The sequence below is a fragment of the Emydura macquarii genome, unplaced genomic scaffold (assembly GCF_026122565.2).
Source record: "Emydura macquarii macquarii isolate MOO-44397 ecotype Brisbane River unplaced genomic scaffold, CSIRO-AGI_Emac_v2 contig_18, whole genome shotgun sequence".
NCBI lineage: Eukaryota > Metazoa > Chordata > Testudines > Chelidae > Emydura > Emydura macquarii.
The window spans coordinates 5,765,031-5,777,522 of record NW_027130155.1 but is presented as its reverse complement, the minus strand read 5'-3'; the positions used below and the strand labels follow the sequence as shown (position 1 = coordinate 5,777,522).

Sequence of the window (12,492 nt, the reverse complement as noted above, 5' to 3'; positions counted from 1 at the left end):
GATTGGCTCCCCCGCGGTGGGAGCCCCAAGAAAGGCAAAGGATCAATGAGGTGACCGTGACTACGCTGGGCTGTCCCCTGATGGGAATATTGGATGTAATTTGGCTAATGAAGTTGAGGCCAAAATCCATACCACATGTCCTTGCCTTCTTCCATGCAGAGAGCACATCAGCAGACGTATCCTTAAAAAGCTTGTGCTCTTAAAAAAAAAAAGACAAAAGAGATCAGGAAAAGGATATGGAGTGATTATTGATGAACAAAAGGCAGTAAGGAATTCTGAAAGAAATCAGTGTGGAGGTGTACAGAAAGAGAATGTAGACAAGTTCAGAGAGGTTGATAAGACAACTGGGTGTTCGTGTGTATGGGTGTGGAGGGTTTGCAGTACAATAAAAAGAACAAAAGGGAGTAGAAAGAGGAGGAAAGTAGAGATATAAGCAAGGGCTTGAACATGAAGTCAAGCTTTAATCTAATGCAGTCAAAGACTGGAAGCCAATAAAAGGATCCAGGCAGAAGAGCTACTGATGTAAACAGTAACAATGGGGTTTTTTGGACAGGTCAATAATCAAGGTGATATGATACCAAGTTAGGCTTTTAACAAGGAGAAAAGGGCGGGTGGGGAAAGATACTGAGTGCACAACAGTGAGAGAGATCTACATCTAAAAAAAGTGCAATAATGAGGGGACATCAATTACCCATAAATAAGCTGGTTGAATGTCCAAAGTGGGAGTGTTTTTTAGATGCAATTTCTTGATGATGCCTTAACCAATTGCTCCTTGGAACAAGTTAGTTAAAAATAGCCTCTCCCTTCCTCTCCTCTGCAATAGCATTTAAACCTAAATAATTCGCAAGTTACTGCAAGAACTAAGTGCATCTGAGACAGTAAGTAATAATGACTACAATATAATAAAATTCAGAATCCTTATGTTACCAAAAAAACCCTAAAACAGTAACATTTAGTTTTAAAAAGGGGAATTTCAAATAAAGGAAGGATCTAGTCAAAACCAAAGAAATTCAAATCCTTAGTTTGGTATGGACATTATTTAAGGCAACATTTCTCCAAGTTTGAAGCATCCATACTTGGGAGACATGAAGAACTAGCCAAAAGGTGGAGGAAAGGAAAGCAAACCTGTATGTGGTGAAGCGAGTGTAATAAATACAGTGATATCTGTCTGAGTTTATAGAGAGCTTGAAACAATGGCGCTGGAATTACCCCACTCAGTTACTGGGTGCCAACTCAGATGCCACTTATATTTTCAGTGTTAACATTAACTATTTCACTGTTCAAAGCAAAGCAATATTATGTTATGAAATTCTACATCAACATTTCCCAGGAGAGAGTAGTGCAAAAGATGTATAAATTCAGACGTGCAGGCCTTTAACAATAGATTAAGTAGGATTATGGGGATATGAGAGGGGACAACTGATTTAATTTTCCAGAAAAGGGGGAAGGTTCAGATCTCAAAAATTCAGGAAACAGTCTTAAGGATGCAATGGAGAGTCTCAGATGGCATGTACACCTCTGAACAAGGCACAAAGTAAACCAGTATGGCTAAACAGAGATCCTTCAGAAAATACAAATCAAAGCCTAGCAAAGACAATAATAGTATAAATTACAATAGACAACATGCAAGTTAGGAGGGTTACAGCAGAAGTTGAAGTGTAAATAGACAAAGTTATGAAAAATAATTTTTTAATTATGAAAGGGTTAAGAGTCCATGGCTCTGGCAGCCTAGAAAGGGATAAAGTGAGCAACTATGGAGCATAAGTCACATTTAGCTTCTCTGTAGCATCCTTCTGTTTATCAATCTTCACTACAAAGGATATTGGAAAAATACCTACCCTGGACCTGCTCTCTTCCGGTAACAAATGAGGTGGCTGAACTGCTAACTATGAAATTTCCCATTAAAATCAGTGACTACAGTAGAGGCGTGCATGCTAGAAAATTAAATAACTTTTTTTTTTAAAAGACAAGACAATCCTGTGAGCCATAAGCTAGTAAGATTTATTTCTGTACTTGGTGGAGTGGTTGGAACAGTAATAAACAGAACTATTTAAACACCAAATGATCATGATAGGATAAGGACTAAGCAACAGGCTTCTACAAAAGGAAGTTGATCCTCTAAGAATTCTTTGAACGTGTCAACAAAATGGATAAAGACTGGTCATTTAGAATTTCAGATAGTATTTGACAAAGTTTCTCAGGAAATTATTAAAGTACTCAGGGGGGATGAGGCAAAGTACTAATATGGATCAGAAATTGGCTGAGACAGAAAACAGAAAAGACAGAATTAGTCAATTTTTATCATGAAAGTTTAAGGGGAAGTCATAAGATTCTGTATAAGGACCAGTGGTATTTAAGTTATTTTTTATGATCCAAAAAAAAAAAAAAAGGAGCAAACAAAGTAACAGCAAGATTTACAGATGATAGCTTAGGTTAGTCAAGAGCGATTCTGGAAGGACCCTAACAAAGCAAGCTGATGGAAAACACTATTGCCAATGAAATACACCAGTGACAAATGCATGGTAATGCACACTGGAAGGAATAATTTGAGCTACATATACTGCTTTCTGGGTTCTACACTAATATACTAGGAAAGAATGCTAGACATGTGGATAACACAAAGACCTCTGCAAAAATATCAGCATGGGTCAAAAAAGGAAACTGTTTGGATAAATAAGGAATGGGATGGAGAATACTAAAAATAGGCTGATATAAATTAATGGTATTCCCTCACCTGAAACACTATATTAAATTTTGGTTACCATGTCTCAAACAGCAGAAATAGTTCACAGACAAGCAATGAAACTGAATAATGAAATAGCTTCCCTATGAGTGTTTGCCACTGAAGGGCAATAAGAGGGGATGTAGCAAAAGGTATACAAAAATGAATGTTATAGAGATGGTAGATTGAAGACTGTCACTGAATGTTGTCCTGTTCTTGGAGTGAGGGTGAATGAAGACTGCAAATTTTAACAGAACAAAATATTTTTCATACAATTGCAAGTGTTTCTTTATGGAAACCTTTGCTACAAGATATCATTAAGCCAAGAGCATAGTAGTATTTTTAAAAATTGATTAAACATGTATATGGATAATGAGAACATCTAGAGTTACAAGAGGGAAAACCTTAAAAAAAAAAACCCAAAAAAATTCAGATGGAGCCATCCCTCAAGCTTCAGGGCATAAACTCGCCTTAGTGATTTTCCCTGCAAATAGGTTATTCCTTACTTGCCCATTCATTGCAAGGTTTCTTTTGAAAAATTTGGCATTGGCTACTGTCAGAGATGTTACTTGACTACATAGACCACAGACCTGATTTAATATATTGTTTCAATTTTGGTGTTAAAGGAATACTCAAGACTTAGATCTTTAAAAAAAATGGGGGTTGTCTTCAGAGTATAGTGGAGTTGTCAGATGCAAGAAGTGGTGGAACTGAATTAAGAGGAAAGAGACCAATGTTAGAAAAGTAAGAAAAAGTTAGGCAAGTTATAGATGCAAAAGTTTTAGTCAGATGGAGTAAGATATGGGTGTCATTGGGGACAATGGGCTGAAAGTAAGGAGAGATGGTGGTCAAAAGTTAGTTAATCTTAGTTAAGATTAGGATCTCATGGTTTGCCCCTTTGTTTCCTTCCTTGGATAGGAGCTTAGTGAAGGAACTGTTAAGTTTCAAGTGAACTTGCAGAGACACTTGCTATTTCCTCACAGTGCATTTTGTTTCGAAATAGCCATCATACATGTACCCATGTAGTTGGGGTCCTGGAGACTGGCTGGCAGATTTTGTGCACCGTCATCAATTAAGACCATCTGAAAAAGACTTGTAGGGTTTGAAGCTGGTTAGCTAGCTGGGTGCTAAACTGTTGGACATGTTTTCTCCAAGAGCAGTGTGGAGTTGTACAAAGAGGGTTAGTTCTTATACTAGTAGAAACACTAGTACAGCATTAGTCATATCCAGCCTGATTTAAGAGTGCAGGTTGTAAAGTGTTTATTGTATTCACATACCACTGAAGAGGCTTGCGTAGAGAATGTTTAGTTTAAACAGCAACCCTAACAGTGAAGAGAAACTGTTGTGGGATTTACTGGATTAGTGAAGTCAATAACATTAGTTTCCCTTAGTTAAAGTATCCCTCTCTGCCATACAAGACTTAAAAGAAGCAAAAATGAAGACTCTTGCTATGGCTTAATAAACTTGATAAGTGGTTAAGTCAATTTAGTGTTCTAAGCAGCCATCTTTATAGCAAAAGGACTAGTACATTAGATCAGTACAGTAATACTGTTCCACAAGTTTACAATACCTGAAGAGCTGACTTACATTTTGAGAGAGACACAGATACAAAGTTAGTGTAGTAAGCTACACAATTAAATATATTGCTTCAGAAAAGTCTGGTGCACAAAAAGTTACAAGAGTCATTTTATTTGGTTGGAATAAATTTATTTCGTCTGTAAACAAGGTGTTTAATAGTTATGGCATTTTTTGAAATGCATATTAAATCAGATGAGTTAGACTGTATCCCAGATGTAAAAGTGCAGGGAAAAATGGACAAATCAGCAACAAGTATTTGTTTAAATCTGTACATTATCCACAAGGCCCAAATAATAGAAGCAAATACTAGAATGTCCCTAAAATAGTGCCATTTGAAAGAAATCCTTATAGTCAGTTAAAATCCATCTCACAATAGCAACAGTTCATTTTTTTTTTTAAACAATAGTATGGCACAGAATACATATTAAAAAATTCATCACAAGACAGCCATGTCAGTTATTCCAACCAATACCATCTCCCATTTATTCTTTTGTATACAGAGTTCTGCAGTTCTCTTTAAACAGACATACAAGTTAGTACCGTGCTTGAACGGGCAGTTTGGTTACACATTTCAGATGACTAGTGCACAAGGCAGTTTACAATTTCTGCAGCAAGAGTCAGGCAGGCCAAATGACTATTTCAAATTTGAAATGGTATCATTTTAACAATTTTAAGCTTATGAACTACCACCCCTCACACAAACATTGGTATTAGAGTAGCATGTCTCTTTACATTATCAGTTAGATCTGACAGATAGATTGGAGTATAAGCTACCAGTATATAGCTGAAGGTGGCAGTTTTCCACAATGACACTGTAGTTTCGTATAAAACCCCAAGCTGCAAATTAAAAATTGGTCCTATGAAAAACTGAAATTGGACATACTCCAGATGGTTATGTTGGGATATCTAATGTCCATAATGGCAGCCTTTTACAATTCAACTACAGAACTGGAGCTGGCAAAAAAAAAAAAAAAAAGTGCCTGAGCTATTGCAATGATGGAATGTCCCTGGGAATTCATTCAGGATAGTGATTGTAAGATCATGGGAGGAAGTACATCTTTTTGATAGTTTTGCAGTTGCATCCATTAAGCAGTGTGTGCTTCAGACACTATGAAGAGTTTTGCAAGTCAACAGTGAAGTGCAACAACAAAACTAATAAAATACATAATAGCTTTTGAGTGGCAAATTGGTTAAACAAACCAGGCACTGTATAAAAATAGGTTGAAGCAACCAAAATATGGATGAAAGAGGACAGGGAGAGAAGTAAAGATATGCATGCACTTTCCCCCTCCCCCCAACCATGCTCTACAAAAGGAAGACTAAATGAGCTGTGTAACTGCTCAAAGTGCTGAAGAGACATTGATCAAATTAGATTGTACAACCAGCACCTTGTTTAGTGTTTAAATTGTTTTAGTTGTCAATATCGCATTAATTGCTAAGACAAGCAAAGCTTAGACTTGGCATACTCTTCCTCCTAAAACATTTTTCAAAGTATCATGCATATCATTTTTATGCTGTGAAAATGGTGCCAGATATGATGGGACTTGGTTACATACAATGGTTAACATACAAATGAACACAAGGGTAATTGGAATCATGACATTAGAAAAAATGGGTAAATTAAAAAACAAACAAAAAACCCAACAAACTACCATCTACAGTCTGGTAGCACTGTGAACACAACCGGGTAGTGATGGACAGTTGCTAGGTGGATGGGGAGAGGCTGCTTAGATGTCAGACCTCCTCAGGTATAAAGCCAGTTCATATGCTTTCTTGTTCAGTGTCCCTCCACGGACACCTTCCTTTCCCATGACTATAACCAATGCTGGAGTACACAATGAAACAAAATTAAAGAAAAAAATAACACCTTTCCCCACCAACAAAGGGATACAAAGGAGACACAGGTTCATACCCCATCACCCTGCATTGCTAATAAAGTTTCCAGAATGTAAGGTTTAAAGCTCACTGCCAGGAAAGTTTAATAGCAATTTTCCCCTAATACTTAACAGTCTGCCTAGCAACTAGAACCCAGAGTCTCTCAAGTATTTTGCCATTGAGTATGCCTTCTTATTCAATCCGCCTCCATGGACCCCTTCTTTGCCCATTACAAAGACCAAGACTGAAAGAGAAAAGACAAAAAAAAGAAGTTTTAAAGGAGTGTGTTAGACAAGGAAATAATGCAAGTTTAATTAGGTATTTCAATAAGTATACAAATTCAAGTTTTAATATTTGGAAATTAAGATGGCTTTATAAGAGCTTTCTAAAGTATAGATGTAGACAGGGCTGGGAGAGAGTATCCTCCATGACTTCAGAGATTGAGTAAATTGTGCGCTAGCCATAAGACCTTGCAAAAAACCTGAACCATATCCTATAATTGCCATTTTAAAGATAAAAATCATGGTGCATGTTACCATCTGACCTCTCTGACCAGGAAATCCTGGGTACATCTTATAAGGTAGACAAGGCAAATATGTTAAAAAGGAGAAAGGTAGTAATATCAGTACACATAGGAGATTCTAGTATTTTTAGATTGTAGATCAAGTTCAGAGTGGTAATGGGTACATTCCAACTCTAGCAGGTTCGTTGTGTGGTAGTTTATTGGTAAACTTGAAGTAGCTTTTACTTAAGTAGATGTCTGTGTTTGACACTGCTGTAAGAATAAAGAAACAACTCAGTTCTGGGTGAAATCTTGTGTCCCTCCTTCCATTCTAAAGCAATTAGATTTTTGTATGGAGTTAAGTAATTCTAAGATCATTTTAAATCTAGTTTCCTTCCCTACCCACAGTGTTAGGCCACAAAAATAAAGTTCCTTTACTAGGGAGAGTTTCCTACAGAACTCTCAATTGTACATTACATGCTATGAGGCTTTACATGCTAACTACCACCAGATGTCACTAAAACAGAGTACATGTAAACTTGAAAGGATTCGATTTTTCTCAGTAAATGCTGATTTCACCATACACATAAGCCAATGAAAAATTTCCATAAATAAATGAAATTTACAGACAGACAAAGTAAGAAATGTTACTTGAGAACAATTAGAGTTATTTATGAGGATATTTACTTTGTATATTTTGATGTGATGACGACAATTTGTGTTTTAACAGTTATAAGACTTTTTGAATCTGTTTACTATCATTAAATAATTCTGTCCCCGCATTGTGTGACCCTCCCATGATTTTGCACAACTGTGAAAATTTAAATCCACTGAAAAAAATGCTTCAAAATAGACATTGAAATTATAAAAAATAATCAAATTATGCAAAGCATAACTACATTTTAAGAATTTTGCTTCACAAGCACACTGGCTCATTTTAATTGTGCTCTGAATTAGAAATGGTGGGACAGGAATTACTACAATATAGATACATTGTGCCTACATGTGGCATATACAGCAGACCCTCACTAAGACTAGATCATAAGACATATCTTAAATCATGTAAACTTCAAAATAACTATAGTAAACAATTATCTAGATAGTCATACTATTTTCCTTAAAAGAAAAGGAAATGAGTTACAGCCCAAGCTCTACAGAAATCTTTACCTATTCCATTTCACTGTATTGTTAAAATACTTAGTTTAACCTCTCCATACCTTACGTAAAAATACACAGCAGTATCTCTGTAGCTACTTTTTGTTTGTACCTTGGCCTTGATCCCCAACATACTCAGTCAACAACAGCTTATCAACAGAATGCCAAGATAATGTCTTGGATATACTCATGTTGCTTGTACCCAGTGTTTTGAGAGAAGTTTCTTTTGGAATGGAGTCTAGCTCCTTCCAAGTAGAGTGTATTTTATAGAAGCTTAGATGACATGCATGAGTAGTTAGTCAAGCTTTATATAAATAGCCTTCAGCTACCCAATTGGACAGAGTTCATTCATTGCCTCAGAATCAGACTTCTAAGGTTCTCAATAGGGAATTGTTAAGAGTTAGTGCAGAACTTGTATGAGTAAAATTAGGTTGTTTCACAAAAACTTTAATTTTGTGAATGGAAGAAATTTTAATAGAGAAGTCACTTTAGAGCAAGTTTATGCTAAACAAGATATTTCAATAGGATATAACAATATTCATCGTCATCATGACACCATGCTTCGGACTCCAAACATTTTAATTACAATATACCAGGTGCAAATGAATGACAGACTGCATTTAATCCAATTGACACACCAGCTACACTAACTTGTTAAATTAGTCTGTAGGCACAAGTAACCAGTTGATAAAAATAGTTAAGTGCCCAACTGTGGTCACTTATCTAGGACCGTCAGATACGGATGTAGTCTTGGAAAATAGATGGACCACAATTAAACACCAAGGTTGCATTGTGGAGATTAAAAAAATCTTGTTATGCAGATTAATGTAAGTAATTTAGAGACTAGAGCCCAGTTTTGAAGGTTGCATTTTTGTTTTGCTAAATTTTGAAAAAAAAAGTTACAGCTTACCTCGACCAGCTCTGCCTACAGCAACATTGTATGTTGGCTCGCCACCATGACTCTTTGTCCTGATGTCCATTGTGCATTCACTATCGACATACAGGCTATCTCTGATCACAGAGCACTTCTTTGCACCAAGAGTCAGACCGTTGGTGAAAAAACCCTCTCGGTCTTTTCCTACAATCATATCTATTTCTAGGGGCTGTTAAAAAAGAAATTCAGTGTTACACAGCAAGCTCTCACAACTACCTTTCACAGAAGACATCTAAAGTACATTAAATCCAATGAAATAGTTTACAGCTTAATTTCCATTTAAGAGAGACTTGTCACTACCAAAAAGATTTTAAAAGGACACTCAAGCTACACCTAAGAAAAGACACTTTGGAGCTGAGTGTTTTGTTATTCACAGTTTTATTTCCACTAACTTAGTACCATTTTAAGTGAACACAAGTGCTGTTTTGAGATATTTCATAGTTAGACTGAAATATTAACTGTGCAGTTATAGATTAAGTCTGCAATACTGATCAAGTCTAGAAGTTATATTCCAATAAGTCATCTTTTTGAACCGTAGAGTCATTTGTTTTAGTAAACGAATGAATCAGATTTTTGTTACTTGATACTGAAGTACCAAAAAAGCCTTCATGGCCATGTCTAGATAACAATGATGCAGGTGTTCCTCACTCCCACATGCCTTAACCATTGGTGGGGTATTAACAGTTCTCCCAGGTCAGCTGCCGCAGGTCTCTGACAGGGCAAATAATAACTATATTTCTAATGCAAAAATGTAGCCAAATTGATGCTGCACAATAATGTTCGGCTCTGCCCTTTTCTAGGCAAGGAGTGTTGCATAATATCATTCCTAAGTTTCAATGATTTAGATGGCAAACTCAGATACTGATAGAGCCATAGGTTCAGCAAACACAGGCCTCACAGTACCCTAAAAAGGGGGGGGGGGAGGGGGGAGAGGAGGGATCACAATGCTAAGGCGATCCCTCTGTGCACAGGGAAATCATATTTCCTAGTCCCTGCAGGAGCCCAACACAGGCTGCATTTAGAAAGGGGTTAGGCCACATTAACTCACCACACCTTTCACCCACAAAGTCTGTGCTCCCTTTCATGGGGGAGTCTCCCTGCAGCGCTGCTTTCAGGATGGAGAAGGAGGAGGTGGAGTGAAGTGAAGGCAAGGCAGGAGATATGTGCATCCCTAACGGTAAGCAAGTGAGGAGAAGGGAGGCATTGCTCTCTAGAACTGCACAGTCATAGCAGGCCTAGGCCATTTCCAATCACACACTAGGACTCTGCCTGGCCACATCCTACCAAGGCACAAAGACACATAGGGGGAGGGGACTTGGTCAGCAGCTGGAAATCCACAGGGCACCATTTTATTTAACCATCTCCAGGTAGGGCAGGGCTGTAATTGCAGGGTTGGTTTCCGGAACAGTGGCCTGTATGGCTACTTCCCACTGACAGCACATCCTAGAAAGGGGTATGATAAGGAGGGGGTGCTGCTGTTGTGGCCATGCAATGAGGTCACTTGACTGTGGAGATGGGTGAAGAAAGCTTTTATGCAGGATACTAAGGCTGCCAGCAAAGAGGGGCCTAAGAGGAGAAAGGGAGGGGAATTGGCAGGCACAGGAGCCACATGGTATGGGGGGCAAATCCAACGTGATGGGAGCCAGTCACCACACAGACAAGCCCCAACTCTCCCCACAGAGAAAGAAACCCCACATTCCCATACAGAAGCAAGACAGAGACCTACAGGATGGATTTGTAGGGGGAAGGTGCATCAATCTGCAGCAAAACGTGCATCACAATGCAAGCTTATATAATCAAAACACGCAATTCAGCACAACCCGCCAATATAGCTATGGCCTAAAGAGGCTCATTCTCCCAGTTTAAATAAGCCTTCCCTGATCCTTAGAGGTTTTCCGAACCCATCCCCGGAGAGCAGAGCCCTTTCTTTGGAAGATCTGAGCAGTGGGTGTGAAGGGGGCTGTGCTGCAGGAACAGGGATGATTAATACCGCGGAGTGAGGAGGACAGACCAGGAGGAAAGGACAGAGAGAAGGGGGGAGGAGGGGGAAAAAAAAAAATCAATGGCAGTGCGCCATCTTGGAGATGAAAAACATGTAGCCAGCGGCGAGGATTCACGAAAGCCTCCTACGCCGGCTACGTAAGTCTCTCCGCAGCGACGAGGCCTGGGCGCAAGGGACCCCTACGCCAAGTCTCGCCTGTGCCCGGCCTTTCTCTCCTCCTCCCACCGCCGCCGCATTGCCGGCTTAGCCCACTATCCGGCGCCGCGGCCGGGCAGCCAATGGGGCCCCCGGTGCAGCCGGGGTGTGCGGGATGGGATTGGGGGGGCTGAGCCACTGGCCGCCGCCGAAAGCCGGGCCCCCGTTGCCCGCCAGAGCCGGCGCAGCCAGGAAAGACCCAGACAAAAAAACCAGCAGCGCCCTGGGCTCGAGCGGGCCCCGGGCCCCTTCCCACGGCCACAAGCTGCGCCCCGCACGGCCCCGGAGGCTGCGGTGCGTCCAGCGGGCGGGACCCGGGACCGCCGCTGTGCTGCTGCCCACAGTGCGCTCACTGGCGGGGCCGGCGGCGGCCAGCGGCCCCCCGCCAGCCACAGGGCGCCCCGCCGGCACCCGGGGGACAGGCAGAGGCAGCCCCGTGCCGGGGGCGGGCGTCAAGAGCACACGGCGGCGGCGGCTCGCGGCTCTTTGCTGCTGCATCATCCCCCACCCTCGCTCTGCGGCCCGCGCCGGGCGGGGGCTGGAGCCGGGCCGGAGGCTCGCAGCCGGCGCGGGGGCCGCGGCCCTTACCGTAATGCTCTGGAAGATGCCCCCGGCCGTCGCGGCCCAGACGTACTTGGCGTCGCAGTAGCCGACAATGGCGGCCTCCTGGCAGCAGCCATCGCACATCAGGTTGTCCACGTAGCTCTGCCAGCCGGCCATCGTCTTCGCCTGGCGCAGTCGGGCGGGCGGAGGAGCGGAGGGCGGCGGCGGGCGGGCGGGCGACGGCGGCGGGTCTCACACGCGCGCGCGAAGCGGCAGCCGAGCCCTGCAGCGAGCAGCGCGCGCCCGGCCACGGAGAGGGCGGGGCCTCCTCCTTCTCCTCCTGCTGCTCCCCCTCCCCTCAGCCGAGCCCGAGTCTGGACTCACAGCTGCGCGTGGGACGGCGAGGGGGAGCGCGAGCGGGCGGGCAGCAGCGCAGCAAGAAAAGGCGGAGGACTGGGGAGAACGCGGAGGAGCCGCTCCGCGGATCGTTCCGCCGCGCGGCGGCCCCGGCGGAGGGATACGTTGCGTGGGGGGAGGGGCGGACAGCTAGGGATGCTGATAGCGGGAGCCAGGGAGGGAGATTGATGCCGGCGGCAGCTGTGCTGGGGGACGCGGCAGGCGGAGGGAGACTCGTGGCAGCTGCCTGCAAAATACGGGAGGGGGGCCGCCCCTCCCCCCCCCACGCCCTTGGCAGCGTGGGGTCTGCCTGCCGGCTTGGCTCGGGCGGCTCACGACACCTGAGGGGGACCGCCCCGCCCCGCCTGCAGGTGCGTGGAAGGCCGTCCCGTCCCGGCGGGTGGTGGCGTGGATCGCCCACCCTCCTCCCCGTGCCCTGGTTCCCACTTTCCCCTGCACGGGGCGATGGATGGCGAGCGGCGCTACTCAGACAAGCGTGGAGAGACGAGGCGGTTTTGTGACACTCCGTAGAGAACCGAGCGGTGCAGAGGCGGCAATAGGCTCGGGTGTGTAGCGCGTTATCTTCGCCC

General features: G+C 42.8%; 1 protein-coding gene across 1 annotated transcript; it reads right to left on the bottom strand.

Moving 5' to 3' along the window:
- Nucleotides 1–1,980: 1,980 nt before the first annotated feature.
- PFN2 (profilin 2) lies at nucleotides 1,981–12,112 on the bottom strand. Its single transcript, XM_067553054.1, has 3 exons — nucleotides 11,552–12,112; nucleotides 8,743–8,935; nucleotides 1,981–6,419 (listed from the first exon to the last, which is right to left on the bottom strand). Exons 1-3 carry the CDS (start codon nucleotides 11,681–11,683, stop codon nucleotides 6,322–6,324), a joined length of 423 nt encoding a protein of 140 aa, XP_067409155.1. The 5' UTR covers nucleotides 11,684–12,112; the 3' UTR covers nucleotides 1,981–6,321.
- Nucleotides 12,113–12,492: the final 380 nt, after the last annotated feature.

Coding starts and splice junctions, on each gene's coding strand:
- PFN2 (XM_067553054.1), bottom strand. CDS start 11,683: ATGGCCGGCTGGCAGAGCTACGTGGACAACCTGATGTGCGATGGCTGC. Junction 8,936..11,551: donor GCATCTTCCAGAGCATTACG/GTAAGGGCCGCG, acceptor CTTTTTTAACAG/CCCCTAGAAATAGATATGAT. Junction 6,420..8,742: donor TGTAGGCAGAGCTGGTCGAG/GTAAGCTGTAAC, acceptor TTTCTCTTTCAG/TCTTGGTCTTTGTAATGGGC.